This window comes from Strongylocentrotus purpuratus, unplaced genomic scaffold (assembly GCF_000002235.5).
Source record: "Strongylocentrotus purpuratus isolate Spur 01 unplaced genomic scaffold, Spur_5.0 spur5_scaffold_3, whole genome shotgun sequence".
NCBI lineage: Eukaryota > Metazoa > Echinodermata > Echinoidea > Camarodonta > Strongylocentrotidae > Strongylocentrotus > Strongylocentrotus purpuratus.
The window spans coordinates 32,986,630-33,004,063 of record NW_022145609.1 but is presented as its reverse complement, the minus strand read 5'-3'; the positions used below and the strand labels follow the sequence as shown (position 1 = coordinate 33,004,063).

Below are 17,434 nucleotides of genomic sequence, written 5' to 3'. Positions count from 1 at the left end.
TATGCTATAGTCACGACTGGGTCAATGCCCTAAAACCAAAGCAAACAACCGAACACACACACAAATCAACTAACACAAAATAGAATAAACGATTTGTTTCTTTCTTTTACTCCACAGTTGTACCTTCTTAAAAAAAACGCCAGATTCTTTAAAGGACTTGATTTGTTTTTTTCCTTCTTTTTAAATCTTCAAGCAACTTTGATTTGAACTGGAGTTGCCCTCCCGGTGCAAAGTCTATGTCATAACCCGTTTTATTTAGAGCTTTATAATTTAGAAATGTTCGACATACTCTGGAAGTGGAAAATGGGAGGATTAAAGTAAATTAATAAAATGATCTCATACATTGAGGCTTTCCTCTACATAAATAATGATAATAATAATATTCCGCTTTTATATAGTGCTTAATACAAGTGTCTCTAAGCGCTTTACAGATATATTATTACTATTACATCATAATCAATCATGATTATTATATTTACATACCGGATTGGTCACTTAACTTATAAAACCACACTAAAGGACTTGACCACATAAATTAAAAGAAACGAAGAAAAAAGCACACTTTGTTCTCCTTAGTGCCTTACATTTAGAAACGGTGGAAATACTCTGAAAATAGCGATAAGGGAAGATTTTTAATTAACTAAAATTATTCCAGATCGTCCAGGGCACTTGAAATTCATAATAATTATTTCATTTAACCTCGACAATTTTTTTTTCGTTACATGCTCATCGCTTAACACTTCTCCTCGTCTGATGTCGCAATATGGGGGGGATTTCCCATCGCAAATACCTTTATGATTACAGAATCAAGTGCGGACAACCTATCATATGTCAAGGCTTAACGTGTCTGAAAGAATGTTTGACCGATTTTTTTTTCTCGAAATCCGCTTCGGAACCGATGATATAAAGTGCAAAAACTTCACACCGATTCGGCATAAACGTTTTGAATCGAAATCGAGACATCCCAGACCTAAAACGAGCACGTTTTGCCTGATTGAACTAGGAACCATTGGCAGATTGAGACTTGAATCGGAATTGGAACCGTCGTCCAGATTGAACCAGCAGCCTACTATACTACTCGCAATACTCACTTCGCAGCTAATCGTCACCAAATTATTGCCAAAAAATATACAGCATTTGCAGCGAAACTTGGAGCTTGAGATCTTTCAACTATTCAAAAGGTAATAATAATGTATTTCTTTCTTAGGGAATAAACTTTAAGTGGTAAACGATGAATTTTTTCTTAAAAGATGGTGTATTCAATATTATGTAATGGTGGTGTTAATTTATCGTCTTCTGCTCATCACACTCTTACGTTGATTGATTGATTGGTTGATTGATTGTTACTCGCCAAGCTTTCAACATACAACAATATACTAGAATAACAGATCAAAATTAAGTCAGCTTGAACTGGATAACCCACGAAAGCTCGAGAACTTATTTCCAGTGGGGTCGTTAATTCAACTATTTCATTTAGCGAACCAATGCAGCTTTTAATGGAAATACCTTTTGAGTTTCAAATTTACCCTCTTGGGTAGGGCCATTATTGCTCTTTTGATCGTGAGTTTGTGTGATCGTGGCTAACCGTATTAGCTGTAGAAATTTTTAGTTACACTGTACCCCAATAAATTTGGCATAGTATTTCTAACTTCAAAAGATTATGACAATATGGTATACTCTCGATAGTTACAGTTATATATTCTCAGAACTTTATTGATCAATCTTAATGTCTCTTTGGATTAATGAATACGCTTCTGAGAGTGTATAAACATTATCTATGGAGAAAAAACCACGTTGTCGCAATAACTTCATGAAAAGAGGTAAATGAAATTTATTCCACCGTTATGGGCAAGTGTATACTTGTCAAGTTCTGAATATTTGAATATTGCGACATAAAATATTACAATATACGTATACATGATATTGTCTAGTCGTACTTTATAGAGGTTGAACGAAAGCGCTCAGCCAGTTATTGGCGTAGCAGCGTCGGTTTAGCCATTTAGGGGGCACGGAGGTGCACTGGGGTTGGTCGAGTTATGTGGATTGAATGCGAAATAACAAGACCGTCGATTGAGTGCATGGGAAGGGGCTCGTAGCATCAATTTTAAACATTACCTTCTTTGATCTAATTCAAATGTCATCCTTTCTCCTTTTGTTTTCCCTCTTGATTCAGTGAGGGGGACGTGTCCCTATGCCCCCGTGCCTCTATGTCCACGCCACTGCTTAGACTATGGTGTCTCGTTATTCATATCAAACGGACAGACTCCCCCTCTTCCTTCCTTACTTTAACAAAAAAACAGGATTGAAGGGAAACAAGAAGGTTGTCATAACTTCCAAACGTTCAGACATCTGCAATGTGCTTATATATCGAAAGTTAAACAAAAAAATTAACAGTGAAGGGGTCACAGATGTGGTCAGACACGGTTGGATAGAGTACTATGGCGTAACGAAAGTATGGTCATGGGGGGGGGGGGGGTGGGGCCAGAGTATTGGTCTTACATAGTTGAAATGTGAGAGGGAGTCGTAATACTTAATCTTCTTATCATGTTCCCTCTTTCTTCCTTTATATCTATCCCAATAACAATAATATTGGAGTCTTGTACAGCGCTCAGGTCTGGCACATTGCCACTCCTGTCCCCTCAATTGTTATTACCAATAGCACTGCTTGTCGGCTGCCATCACAGCACCTGAACATTTTCATGACCTAATTCCTGCCGGGTACCCATTTATTCCACCTGGTTGAAATGTGGCAAATGAAGATTAAAGTATTGCCAAATGGCATTCGTGTAGCGACAGGGATTCGAACCCTGCACGTTATGGTTCAAAGTCCAAAGACTTATCCATTAGACCGCAACACCTCTACCTTTGCTTTTTTATTCCTGCTTTCTATCTATCGGAATATCTAAATCTTTTTCTATCTTACCTAGATCTAGATAATACCCATCTATCTCTTTTTTCTTTCCATTTTTCGTTCTTTCTCTCTCCTTTCCCCCATTTTGCTATTCATTGAGGGGGGGGGGGGGGGGGGAGGGTCATGAATCCCCATTACTGTTTCACGATTTATTTCTCTAGGAGACATAATCAGCGTACAATGACTTTGAGTAAACTTGTGTCTTACAAACAAACCATGAGGGGGCACCATTTGAGACCTAGTGGTGTCACACGTGTCCTACACCCCTTTAAAGTCTGCACACCATGCAGTATGTTCTTACACCCCGCCTTTAGTCATAACTATTATTACACTTCAAAGATGAACCCGAACCTGTTATTTTGATTGAAAATGAAACATCTGAGAAAGTGATACTGCACGATTAATCATGGGCTCTGTCATGGTAATCCTATTTCACATATGGAAATATGGAAAATAAATCCCTCATCCTTCATCCATCATCCCTCTACATCCCACTGTACACCATGCAATCTGACTACGACCCGATTTTGGAAAAATATGCAGTAGAGAATCTTGCTTTGACAGAAAAAATTGTGGGAAGAAGGAGTAGGGGAAGAAGGAGGATACTTTGGATGGACAGTCTGCAGAAATTGTTGGAAGAGAGAGGAGTGAAAGAACTGGGAGTGGTACTAATACAGAAGGCTAGGAGCCGAGGGTTGTGGAACAGCATGATCACCAAAGTCAAACGATATGGCACTGAGAGAGAGAGAGAGAGAGAGAGATGCAGTAGCATTGATACAAATATTCGAACAGATCCTAATGATCGATGATCTGTATAGTCATACAATATAATTAATAAAACCTCAATTTCGAGGGATTTCATGCTTCCTTCGAGAAGGAGAAGCTTAATTGGCTCAGGATAGTATAGTGACGTCATACCAGTAGTGCGATTCTCTTCGATTTGAAGCAGAATTGGCTTTTATTCTGACTAGACTAGGGGTGCGTTTAAGCTTAAATTTTGAAGGCAGAATGAGCGATTTGTAAACGCTCATCGTAATCGGAGTTCCACGGTGTACTGTTTATGCTCACTTCTCTGGCTCCTCCAGGCAATTCTGCCTGGGTGGCCCTAATTGGCATTGCAGCTGGATTCGCAAACCTGCACTATGCATGCTACGTAGACCCACTAGAGGTCAGTGCGTTGACCCCATTACGATCGGCGTTTTTCGGTGATTCTACAAAAGTGAGAAAGGACGCAACCGTGTTTTAAACTAAACGCGTAACAGATGCCTGATTTTGGCCAGAAAAAGTTAAGCATAAACACGCCCTTAAAGGCTTCAATACAGTCATATTCCAGTTGTAAGAATTCTTATCCTCATGATTTCAGGATGATGTTTGTTGACATTCCCATATCTAATACAAATTGAAATTTTTTGAAAATCGGATGGCAGGAAGATCGTAAAGTGTGCGGCTGGATTAAAGGTAAAGACCAGTTTTGGAAACGCCTCCCTCTCAACAAATGAAATGGAAGCTCTTATTACCAATCATGTGGAAGAAAATGTTTGACTAATACGTGATAATACAAATTTTGCCGAGATGCCGCCTACTTATTGATATATTTGGTAAATTAGTTTATCTATTTGGACGTGATAGATATTACGCACGTGTCGCGCATGTGTGCGTAGTCCCATATACATCTTTCTGTGTACAGTGCTTGTAACTTTACCAAGACTGGGCCAAATTTCTTATCATTTTGATGATTCCAGAACCTTGCAGTACACACCATTAATTATATGCTAGATGATCAACCTTTTCTGATCGATTCCACAACGTTTCTTTCATAATGCAATTGCATTATATGACAAGAACTGGTCTTTATCTTTAAGATATGCAGATCGTATTTACTGATGTCCAAGATTCCCGGTTCCCCCTTATTCTTTCAAATATTTTTAAAATTGTCTTTTTACATATTGTAAGGCTATTGTCTCATAAGATTCTAATGTTACCAGAAGCATGATGAGGGTAACAGGAGGGAGGTGGGGGGGGGGGGGGGAGGGGCTGATTATATGCAGCGCCCGGGAATTTTGAATTATACGGGCGAACGTTACCTTTTATTTGTGTAGTGAAATGGTAAATTCTTAACATGTCTACCATAGTTTATTCAAAAATTACACTTTAACCAAAATTTTTTTCTACTTCAAGCGCTCGAAAAATATAGAAACTAAAAAGTTGATGTTCGGATGAACTAAATGAAACTCTAAGCAACACGATTGTTATATTAGGTGGTTATATCCGTTTTGTCCGGCTGTTTTCTTTACTTTCTGTATGGCGGAAGGGCACATCTTGAGGTAGAGGTTTCATCCTGCCTCTCTCATACCCCCTGGCGAGAATACATTATTGATTGTATAAATCCAATGGAAAAATGTATATCCCATGTTACAGAGATGTTTCGGACACACAACTCTTTCCACACTGTGTTTGCCTTTCGCAACATGCAAACCACTTGAGCCGACATGAACCCATTGCTTACTGGAACCTGGTGGTCTCTGTGTTAAGTCTATGGGAATTAGATAATGCAGTAGTCAACGGGTTAACAAAGAAATCACACCTACATTATCTTTGCAAATCTATACACATCCGATAATTTGGCGGTCGATGCATTAAATTCCTGGCAAAAGCACTTTGTTAGTTTAATAGTAGGGAAGGGCGGGGGGGGGGCGAAGAGTGCAGAAAACATGATGGGGGGAGGGGCAAAGTGCTTTTGATACAGTTCTGCACCTGTTGCCCAGAAAGGGGGGGGGGGGGGTCATATTTTTGTTTCCGGGAACCACTAACAGGATCAGCCTACAAAAAGAAGACGTGATGCGAAATGAAAATAAAATAGATCTTCTCCCCTCAACCCAATTTCTGAGAAGAGAGCCCCTAAAGTATCGTTTTCGTAAAAGTTCATTCAATATGACCTAAGCAGCAATTTGAGTTCACGGTCATAACTATAACTCGAGAACTTCGCGGTTGAAACCCCCGCATTTGAGGTTACCACCCCTCTCAGTGAGCACAGCCTAAAGCACGCCGGGAGATCGCAAAGGGGAGGTGCATTGCTTTAGCATAATATTATCCACGAGATACAGACACACCGCATCTTTTTCTTTGCCATCTCCGCGGAGGAGATTGATACATCATTCGCCACGCGAAGTATACCGAAGGAGTAAGGCCCCTGGATAAAGTCGGCTTGTGCAAGGAATAAATCAATTTACATGTGCGTGGCATACACTGGATGTTGTGAACTCGCTCTACGGTAGGATGTAGGCCATATGCCTTACAGTTGCAAGACATCCCAAGCGGAAAAACTAATGCAGTATTTATTTTCAATATCTACCTCGTATCTCTCCTTGTACTCAGATACATCTCTTTCGTGATTGTGACTTCGCAAATTGGCAGCATGTATCCCCAAACGATCGTCAACACGTTCACCAACCTGATTTTGGCGGCAACGCTTTTATCTTGCATCTTATCCTCCTTGACGAACGCGTGCCCTCCCAAGGGGAACCCGCAATTGTCGACACCCAGGCCAGGAGACCGTGGATTTGGAACATTTAGGTCAGTTCATCACTTGTGATTTTTTTATTTATTTTTTTATTTTTATTTTATTTTTTTATTTATTTATTTATTCATTTATTTATTTATTTATTTATTTATTTATTTATTTATTTATTTATTTATTTATTTATTATTTTTTTTTTTTTTTTTGGGGGGGGGGAACAAAGATGAAGTGCTCCCATTTTTTTAGGAAATAAGTACACTAACCAAAGATGTATCCCTTTTCAAATTTTCAATCCAAGAGGCAGAGCACATATTTTTCCGAATTGTGCCCCTATTTCATAAAATGTTGTATACACCCCTGAATCTATTTCCTAGGTTTTTCTCTTCCGGTACGATACAAATGACGTCTTCCTGATGTATAGGCAGGAATTCGAACCCCGTACCTTGTTGGGCAACAGCTTAAGGCCTTATTCACTAGTCTTTAAAACAATTATAATTTGTATTATTTTGATTTTCAGATTTCGTCGCGAGATTGGCGTGGGTGAGGAGGACGACAAAACATTGATATCAACACCGGCATCAATCATGATGGACGAGCTCGTTCGTGTACTCGAACAGGAAATCGATGTCGACGAAGTGTCCGTCATCGAATGGACACTCGAGGGCCATTCAGTTAGTGATTTCTGGAAGCTTTTAAACATCTACGACAAAGATGGTGAGTATCAATGTTGTTATTCCATACCCCTTCTTACTCTTCTACCATTAAAAAAGGCCTATTAAAAAATGTCTGCACTGCCTCTATCCTTGGGCTTTACAGGCGTACAGTTATTCTTCAGTTTTCATTGACATTCTCAATACTTCCACTCACTCACAATCTGTCCTTTCCCTTTATCATTTATGCTCTCTCTATTTTTGTTTGGAAATCTTTAAAAAAGGTGCTATTAAATTGGTACCCTGCCAAATATTGTAAAGCATATGCACAAATTATCAATTACACATACAGCTTTGTATTATGTAAAGTTATAAATAGTCATTGATATTAATATCTCTTTCCCCTCTCTCCTTCCCTCTTTCATTTTCTTATCATACAGGTAATGATCGGATTTCAAGATCTGAGATTGTGCAAGTACAAAATGAGTTGAGTAAAGTGCGTGTCTGAATCGCAGTCGGGACTTCTTGATTGCACGGATATAAAATCCGAAATTTAATATTTTTCGCTTCATTTATGAAGATTTACGAAGCTCGTGTACTCAGATAATGACACATTGGACATGGTGTATTTTCAGATGCCAAAGATACGGACAACTAAGGGAATTACATTCATTGCTTGTTTTATAGCTAATCCTACTTCCATTTTGTTTCGACGACCCATACGACCTCCATCATAACAAGAACATGCAGGTCCCCTGAATGCGGAGTGAAGGAAGAACACTTTGATTAAGGATATCTTATTTTTTAGTTGAATCCATTCCAAATTATTGTGAAAATGAACACCAAAGCAGTGTTTGAGAGTTGATTCCACTTCAAACTTTTTTTCTTCATGTAAATGAGATGTAACTGTCAAAACTTCCTTTAGCAGGTTTTTATTATTTTTAAAGTATGTTTTGCTGTCGACACGCAGCCAGATGGTGCGTTTGTGCATGCATGTGTGTGCGTGTGCACATGGGGGGGGGGGGGGGGGGGGTGAGGGTGAGTAATAGATAGACTGTTTATTATTTTCTCTGTGGAGGGAGGTTAATCACTAGTCAGGCAAAACGTTGTTTATGTTTCTTTTTCTTTTCTTTATTCTTCTATTCTTACTTATGCTTGTTCTTCTTCTCTTTCTTTTTTTCCTGTTCCATTATTTCCTCCTTCTTCATCTTCTCCTTCCTTCACGTTTTCCTAATCTTTCTTTACTATGATATACCAACATTTACAATTTCAACTTTCAACTTATAAATTCAAAAAATATTGCATATTGCAAATTCAAACTGCATCAAATATTGAATTTATATTTCCCAATTTATTTTAAATGTCTGTAAAAATGTATTTATGTCATTTTAAAATGAATATATGTAAACTCATCGCTATTTTGTTATGCCGCAATGATGTTTTTCATTAATAAACCATTTATCTATATCTACATGTATCTATCAATATGATGTGATCCCCCAAAGTGGATTTCCGGTCCGGGACCTAAATATTCAGCCAGTATATGACAACCACATCACGCAGTATAGTGACCGAGATCGTTAGCCATAAAAGTGTATGTCAATGAAGGTCCGAAGTTTACTGATTTAAAGCAGTGGCATAGCTGTAAGGGGGTACTGGGTAGAGGGGGGGGGGGGGGGTCAGATGTTTACCAAAAAACACAGAAGAAATGTGACAAAATGAGGAAATAGAGAAAAGGGAAGAAGGGGAAATTAATCGTGACAAGAAGATGATTCAACACTTCTTATTCCCTAATCAACGGCCTTGTTAACTCATCCATTGAGTTAAACCATGCCACTTAATTAAGTCAGTGCCCACTAAATGTCTAGACCACGCTAGGTTATGTGTACATTTTGAAACTAATTTTGTAAGCTCTCTTATTTCTTAAATTCCTGTATACGGACATGATGGAATAATATCATGTCATAGCAATGTCTCATGTGGTTGTATAGATAAGTTCTTGCTTTTAAGTCATTTTGATGTCACATTTTTGTGAATAACTAGTAGTTCCATGTTGTCATAACCCTACAGTGCAAGCAATTTAATGTTTGAGATTTTAAGCCTTATCGAATTACGTTGATAAAAGTGTGATGATTTCGAACCCGGCTGCGTTGTCTCTCTCTCCATACCAAGGTAACTAAATTAATAGTTGATTAGAAAAATAATCAATTGCCATGAGCAGTCAGTATTTATTATAGCTGTTTATATTTCGCAACCAGTCAAATATGAGTGTATTGCTTGTAACAATTAGAAAGAAATCTCCAATTATTGGAAGTTAAAGGTGCATTATATTTATGAATTTACACGCAAAATAGTCTTTATTTTGAGGCAATATGAAATAACTTTGTTGTCACGAGGGCATTTGAGCATCACTTGTTTAGTGGCCCACATCATGTGCATGTTGAACGCCGGAGGCGAGGTGATTTTGGAGCTAAATTGAGAGCCAACACGTCACGAATATACGCGCTTTAAAAGCTTAGATTATAATTGAAAAACTGATCAGTTTTAATACTATCGATAAACTAAACAGTTATAATACATCTCTTGTTTTGTTAGCAGTACTACGAAAATAATGTTATACATGATGTTTTTGGATACTTCTTATGTATATATATTTATTGTATTCATGTAAAGAAACCTAACAGGAAAACAAAATGAATTGATAACTTAGGAATAAAACTGTAATGTAGAGTTGCATAATAAAGGCATTTTTGTAATTAAACCACGATGTCTCACTTGTAGTGAATTAATTCAAAATTAACGGGGATATGTAAATATGGTTGATGTTAGTTAGTGTGTCTTTAGTGACTCTGCTCGCAAATATTCTTTGGGACATGTTAAAATTGTTAAAATAGAGAGAGAGAGAGAGAGAAGAGAGAGGGAGGGAGAGGAGAGAGAGAGAGAGAGAGAGAGAGAGAGAGAGAGAGAGAGAGAGAGAGAGAGAGAGAGTGTGTGCGTGGGGGATTTTATTTTTTCCCTTCATAACTTCCTTGTTTTTGCTTCATGTTAAAACATAGTAAATGCTTACGTCGCCATTGTACAAACATTTGAATAAGTGTATAATTAGAATGATTATGTTAATATAAAATATTATGATACCTCCAAAATACACATGGCAAGGGTTTTTCTTAAAACGGGAACACTTTGGATGATACACCCGATCTCTTCCGATTCCCCTATTACGTTTGGATTATATTTCAAGGAACTAAGGTTGATTGAAAGTGTGATATAGCATTAAAAAAAAACAGATCCGGAGACACAAAACATCCCAATGAAACGAAGCACTGTGAAAACAAAAAACAATTAAAAAGTCAAAAAAAGAAGAAGTTTCGATAAAAAACAACACTATGTGGGGTTTTATCTGTAAGGTTGTAATAATATATCCTTTGTTCCATCTCATTCGCAATCGTAAAATTGTAAACTTCCGGAGCTAACTTTTCCAGATTAGATAAATTTAGAAACGGCAGTTCTATTTCCGTCCGATATGATATACATTCCATTAAGTCCCATATGGCACCACGGTCTGCGAGAGAAAGATAGAGAGAAAGAGAGAGAGAGAGAGATAGAGAGAGAGAGGGATTGGGAGAGAAAAAGATGAAAAGAGGCACTCATCTAACCCCGATGGTCCCATGAAACAAGGCATTTTTGTTAATAGGAAAAGGTTGGTTTTCTGTTACCCCGTTGTCGACCACTGATATACTCTCTGATACGAAATGATACTCACAAATGTTCCAGGAAGAAATCAATTATTGTACTGAAGACGAATTCCGATATTTGGACATAAAATGATGTTGAAAGAGAGAGAGATAGACATGCAATACGCCCCATCAATGGCTCACTTCCGAAATTCGTCATATCTGGATAGACAGAAATTGCTAAAAGAAATTGATAAGGTTTATACAATAAATTAAAGCTTACCAATCATCTCAATCAATCAAAAATATTTGCAGAAATGCTTTTTTTAATGTTTTCTTGATCTGATGATGGTAAAGTATCTGAGATTCTTCAGCTTAATATTTAATAAGCACCTCTCGCACATAACTATGCCAGTCGAACGCAACTACAGGAAAACAATGAAGAAATCAAAAGCAACTTGAATTTCAACCAATCAGAGTTCAGAATCAAAAGCTTCGTTTGGGTTTGATATCATCATGGAAGTTCACGCTTTTATTAAGATCAGACCTGTTATAGTAATTTTGAGATCAGGAAATACGATCAACACATCCGCTAAGCACTTGAGATTTTGTTTCTTCTTGACTTCTTCCTCCCATGCAGTCCCACTCTCTCGCTTTGGTCGTTACTCCAACTGCAACATCTTGAAATTATCTAGAAACAACATAAGCGCTTCCACTCTTAAGATCTCTGACGTCACCATGTTGATTTAAAACTTCCACTCTTTTTTAATTCACACACACGCGTGCCCGACGTCACTTAACGGGAAACCCCCAGACAATATCCCTCGTCGACTCATAATCCAGTCACTGGTCGTCTGCTGTTTCCGCGCCAAGGACTCCGAGGGTATATTAGGTCAAATTCTTTCCTGAAATTCGTCACAACCTTCTTCATCTCGACACATTTAAGATTAAAACTCGAGTCTTCTGGACATCTGGTTATACCGAACAGTGCAGGCGAGATCTCATCATAATTCTGTACATGACCGAGCGTACCTTTTGGACTTTTAAGCCCCAACCTTTCAAGGCGAATTTACCAAGACCGACTGGACTGAGGAAATATTTTTTTCACCAGCAACAATCTGCGATCGAGTAGCCTCATTTCCATTTTTTTAAGCAAGGTAACAACCTCTTCTCAGCTATTTGCGGGATAAATTGTACACATTTTCATGACTTTAGTTAGACCAAGGAGCTCTCCTAACCCCCTGGTTAGACATAAAAGTAGACGAGCAAGGGTGTTCGGTTGTGCCTTGGCTTTGGCGTCGTGCGGAGCCAGATGTTACGTAAAGATATTGATTTGTGATTCCAGTAAAATAGTTGTTTTAAATTTATCCCACAACCCTGAAATTGTTAAATAAGAGAACTGCTTTTTAAGAGTTTCAAAGCCCCATCCCAATGTATTTCTCACAACAAAAGCTGCAGATGTTAAATCTATTTCAACTTGATCTGCTATTATTTTGTATCAATTTTTAGGATGTTTGGTAAAGATGCAAGTTCTTTTTGTCTATGTTACAGGCTTACAGAAAATGTTCTTTTGCAGCGCATACATTTGACAAAATCACGTGTCGAATAAATTGTTGAAGATTTGAAATCCATTATCTGAATTATACTATAGATAAAGATATTTACTATGATCATACACGAAGTATTATTCCAACTTATGCTCAGAGCCTGGTAATAGTCACAGACAGAGATTCAAATTTGAAAGTTTGAAGGTCTGCAAAAAGAAGTATTGAATTTTTGTGAATTACAGCGCTTTGTGTGTATTGTAAAGGACTTGAAACTATTTTGTTATTATAGAATTCATAGAATATTCATTGTTACAAACGCACGAAAATGAGCCTTTATTCAACCAATCAAGCTACTGCAGTGTTCCAAAGAGGCGAGGGTATGGCAACCTTATTCCGCTTTGACATAATAGCGTTCCCATCAAAATATCGTCTCGCTGTTTTCAAAATTCGATTGATGGTTGCTGATATCACTCTCAATAAATCCCTGATCTCTTCATCACTCAATTTCGAGTAAGAGGAGAAACAAGTATCACGCGGTGCACCAGCGTGGTGTGTATTGAGAGAAACTGATATGAAATGGGCAAGAGGTTATAACGAGGTCACCGCATCCAGGCGATAAAATGGGTCAATCAACGTTCCCTCCTTTTTACAACTCACTCAATTTTTCACAGTTTAAATTTTTGGTTAAAAAGTGACAAATATTTACTCACTTTGATGCATAACGACAGGTGTTCATCTTCGGTAGGGTTCGTTGTGCTCAAGCGTGACATGCAACTAACATGATTAGCCCAAATTCGACCATTTTTGTAACCATACATTTTTTGTCCATTAATCAGGAATTTCAGGATCATTCTTTCATGCATACAGCTTGATTTCCATCTTGATATTTTTGTGTATATTTCATTTTGTCAATCGAATATCTTCATGTTCATTTTATTATAAGCCTATAATTTGCCACCATGTCCAATCAGTCATAATTTGGGGAAAGATGTATAGTTGGAATTATTTTCACCTATAAATTACGATGTGTGTTCTTCTAAATGTGCTCAGATAGTAATCTTGCAATAAAGTTGTATATCAATAATGTCGTGATATACACAAAACTATACCTTTTCAATACTAATAATAAGGACAACATTATTGAGGCATTTCTTTAAAATAAAAACGGTGTGTGCCTCTCTAAAGTAAACAGTATAAATCCTTGTTCATCAATGAAATTATATGGCCGACATTTTGAGAAAGGACAAGAAGGGAGAGATGATTTGGAAAGTATGCAACTCTTGCTTACAAATGAGATAAACATGTATTAGAGGTAATAGCGTTTCCAGATTATACTGAAAAATGAAACCCAATCGCTTTGAAGGTCAGAGCGACGTTCAATGTTATAGATTCTTCTTTATCTCAAATTTGTTTCCCCACTCCGAAATTTAATTATTTTGGGTACATTATAAAATGTGCTCAGATAGTAATTTGTACTCATTCTTGCTCCTAATTTTGTATCAAATCATTTGGGGGAAACGCGGAGATTGTTGGATCATTTTAATGTAAATGCATGTAGTTCAATTTCGGGGGCATATGACCCCCTACAGGTCATCGTTCTGTGGATTAATTAATTTGACCTCGACGTCGCATGTGTGTTCTTGTTATTAATCACGAGCTGGGAGAATCAGGATTCAGACGCAACGCGTCCTCAAATAACAGTGGCCAAGTGGCGTAGTGTCAGGGTCCCGGGGCACATCCCCCAATCACACAAATGGTAAAAAGGGGCAAAAAAGAAGAAAGAGAGAGAGTACAAAAAAAGGGGGTGGGTGAACGGGAACGTGAAAAGATAAGCTACTGTACGACCTCCCCTTATAATTAACAGCCTTTTTAATTTGCATGTCACAAGTGAATTTGGAGTAGTACCCCCACCCCATGTCGTTATCCCTTTAATGTTTGTATCCCACACTATGCCACTGCTCATGGTGGAAACAGAGAAGCTTTCTCGCATAATTGACACGCGGTTTTGCTATCATCTTCGATACGAATAGGCCAAAGATGCGAGCAGTTTCGTAGCCGCGTGGCGCTTTTCGGCTAGTAATACAATCAGCGCATTATATTATCACTACAACATGCATACAGGGCATCGCTGCAACGTCTAACTCCATACTGTTTTTTTATCCTCTATCTATCCGTATTTAGTCATCTTTTGCAAGGCAACATCTACCCGTCAACATGAACCACCACCACGCCGTCAACGTTCTCATCAACATGCTTCTTGCTGCGACGCTGTTGCTGTTCAGCCTTACCTTGACGCAGGCTTGCGGTTCGAAGCCAAACGTGATCGAACAGGTCGCGCCGACGTACGACGACAAGAAAAATGTGGTGGGAGTACGTGTACGACACCCACGGTAAGCCCCTTCTTTGTCATCTTCTGCTGCATGTGTATCATTAATCCAACATTTTTGCCGCAAAGCACATGAGGGAATTTTGTGTAAAGCATGGTTAGGCAGATGTCCAGAAGAAGGCCGTGCATGCATCAATGCATGAAATCTGAATACACCAATCGCAATCTAAAGAAGACAGAGAAAGAGGAACCTCTTTCGGGGAGGAGAAGAAAAAGAATGAGAAAAAAAAAGAAAATAGAGGAGGAGAAAAGGAGAAAGAGAGATCAAAGCAGGAAGGGGGATGAGAAAAAAATGAAGGAGGAAGAGAGATCGAAGGAGGAGGGGTATGAGAAGAAGAATATAGAACAAGGCGCGGAGGGGGAGAAGAAGAGAAATAAAGAAAAGGAGAGGAAGATGTAGAAACGGAAGACGGAGCAGAATGAGAAGAAAATGATGATGTTGGAGAAGAAGAAGTACAAGAAGAAGTAATATGAGAATAATAAAAAGAACAAGAAGACGACGAGAAAGGAGAAGAAGAATAACATCATGCAGAAGATGACGATGAACAATTATTAAGGCGTCTAAATGCCTGGTGTAGTACTACGTCATTGACGTGTGTGCACCTTCGCCCCCCCCCCCCTTCGACGCGCCGTACGTATGATAGTGACATTGTGCAACAAATCAATGTAAAATAAACTAGTATTTCGTGTTCAATGAGTATTAATTTTGTCTCACGACTGCTAAACCGACAAGAATACTTGCATATTAACTTATTTATTAATTTATAAATTGTATCTGCCAATCACTTTGTCAATTGATATCAATCAGATAATGAATTCAACTAACTTTCCTAAAGCTCATTGTAGCATCACACCGAATAGGTTAATGTAATGGGAAATTGGGAACGTTTTTCATGCTATTGGGGCAGCCATCACCTAATAGTGTTATAATTCAATATACCAAGTTCTGCATTCACCTCCGTCATTCTAATATAGAACAAAAATGTTTGACTTAACCTGAGTGGGTGTTATTTGGGTGAATGACTGCGAACAAAACTGTACACATTGGAGAACCAGTTTCGGTTTTCGGTCCCTGGATTATTATTTGACATTGATCCAAAGTAGTCCACAGGGTTAAGTTTAAGGTTACTTTAAATATCCTGAGAAAGAAAAGTGAGATCAACATGTATTTCCTTTAATAATATCCAGCCTCAAGGTTTCTGAAAATGACTTCTGCACAAATGCCCAACTGTACATGTATAAAGGGAATGCGTTTCAATGCGTCGCCATTGATGTAATTTTTTTTTTTTTTTACCTCAGTTCTTCAAATTACATTTACTCTCCGTAGTAGCATAGCTTGGATGTGTACCTCACCCCAGTATTGCTCTGTGGATGATCATGAAATGCAAATTAACACGGGTATTGATTTGGGAGAGGGTGGGGTGTAGGAGGATGTCGTAACATCTTTTTAAAAATATATGTTCCCTATTTCTTCCTTTTCTTTCCCTCTCTTTTCCGTTTATTCAGTTGAAATGCAAGTTTATCCCTTTTCTCCATGGTAGTGGACGGGGGGGGGGGGGGGGGGGGGGGGTACACGGTTGGGAGTTACGCCATAGGCTCATTGTAAACAATGACATACCTGACTCAATGAGTCAAGAAAATAACGCCGCGCTGAATGAAAAGGGCAATCAAAAATTAGAAGCTGCAGTTTTGACGCAGGACGACATAATGCCCTTTTGGTATTATTGAATACAATAGAATATTGATTATTATTTGCATGATTTTTTTCTACCATCTCTCAGATTCCGTCGTGGTGTAGCCGTGGAGCAGGAAATCGGAGAGGAGGACGGGCTCACAACACCGTCATGGATCTCGAACACCGAAGTCTTCGCCGAACTCGATTTGGACCTTGACGGTGAGGTGTCTGTCATTGAATGGTCGCTAGAGGGCGGTTCAGTCGGTGACTTCTGGGCATTGTTGACTAGACACGACAATAATGGTGAGTGCTTTTGGAACCAGGAAATATTGAATTTAAATGTAGGATAGGTGATAATCCTAATTTGTCTAATTTCTTTTTATTATAGTAGATTAAAATTTCGAAGGATGTGGAAATTACGAAGAGGACGGTCTTGACGAGTAAATAAATACATTACCGTTCTAATGATAAATGGACATTGTATGGCTACTCGTATTACATTAAAAAATCCTCCACTCAATACAAACCTGTCTCACTGTACCGATTTTGTTCTTCATTTATTTAGTCTGCTATTTTAAGTTATTTGGGTTATACATATTTGTTTACATTTTTAAGTATTATCCACATTATTATTGAAAGTAGTAGTAGTAATATGTATTAGTAGTGGTAGTGGAAGTAGTAGTAGTACTATTTCAGTAGTACTAGTTGTAGTAGTAGTAGTAGTAGTGGTGGTATTAATGATTGATATTGGTACCTCTTGATTTCCATCTTGATATTTTGTTTGTATATTTAATTTTGTAAATCGACTATTTTCATGTTTATTTTATCATAAGCCTATAATTTGCCACTCTGTCCACTTAGTCATATTTTTTGGAAAGATGTATTAGTTGGATTTATTTTCACCTATTTATTAATTACGATGTGTGTTCGTTTTTTCTTTTCTTTCTGCAGCTGATGAGCTCATTTCAAAAGATGAGTTTGCGCAAGTGCAAGTTCGGATACATTTGTAAACTTCACTACAAAAGTGACATTTTTGTTAACATCTCGAACATTTTCATTTTCACATCTCAGTCT

The 17,434-nt window shown here is 38.1% G+C and overlaps 2 protein-coding genes across 3 annotated transcripts in view; both read left to right on the top strand.

Moving 5' to 3' along the window:
* Positions 1 to 793: 793 nt before the first annotated feature.
* Positions 794 to 9,839, top strand: LOC105443105. Of its 2 annotated transcripts, XM_030996899.1 has the most exons (4): positions 794 to 1,181; positions 6,287 to 6,484; positions 6,946 to 7,142; positions 7,519 to 9,839. In XM_030996899.1, the coding sequence occupies exons 1-4, from the start codon at positions 829 to 831 to the stop codon at positions 7,584 to 7,586; spliced, it is 816 nt and encodes a 271-aa protein (XP_030852759.1). In that variant the 5' UTR covers positions 794 to 828; the 3' UTR covers positions 7,587 to 9,839. The 2 variants fall into 2 exon arrangements, with proteins under 2 accessions (XP_030852759.1, XP_030852760.1); XM_030996900.1 differs by lacking the exon at positions 794 to 1,181 and having other exon boundaries at positions 5,934 to 6,484.
* A 1,548-nt stretch (positions 9,840 to 11,387) lies between these two features.
* Positions 11,388 to 17,434, top strand: part of LOC584267 — a 6,228-nt gene continuing 181 nt past the window's right edge. Inside the window, exons 1-4 of the mRNA XM_795187.5 lie at positions 11,388 to 11,909; positions 14,481 to 14,689; positions 16,467 to 16,663; positions 17,312 to 17,434. The exon at positions 17,312 to 17,434 is cut by the window's right edge and continues 181 nt beyond it. Coding sequence (XP_800280.2) covers positions 14,514 to 14,689; positions 16,467 to 16,663; positions 17,312 to 17,370 — 432 coding nt within the window. The 5' untranslated portion in view covers positions 11,388 to 11,909; positions 14,481 to 14,513 and the 3' untranslated portion in view covers positions 17,371 to 17,434. The remainder of the gene's footprint in view (positions 11,910 to 14,480; positions 14,690 to 16,466; positions 16,664 to 17,311) is intronic.

Coding starts and splice junctions, on each gene's coding strand:
- LOC105443105 (XM_030996899.1), top strand. CDS start 829: ATGTCAAGGCTTAACGTGTCTGAAAGAATGTTTGACCGATTTTTTTTT. Junction 1,182..6,286: donor ATCTTTCAACTATTCAAAAG/GTAATAATAATG, acceptor CCTTGTACTCAG/ATACATCTCTTTCGTGATTG. Junction 6,485..6,945: donor CGTGGATTTGGAACATTTAG/GTCAGTTCATCA, acceptor TTTGATTTTCAG/ATTTCGTCGCGAGATTGGCG.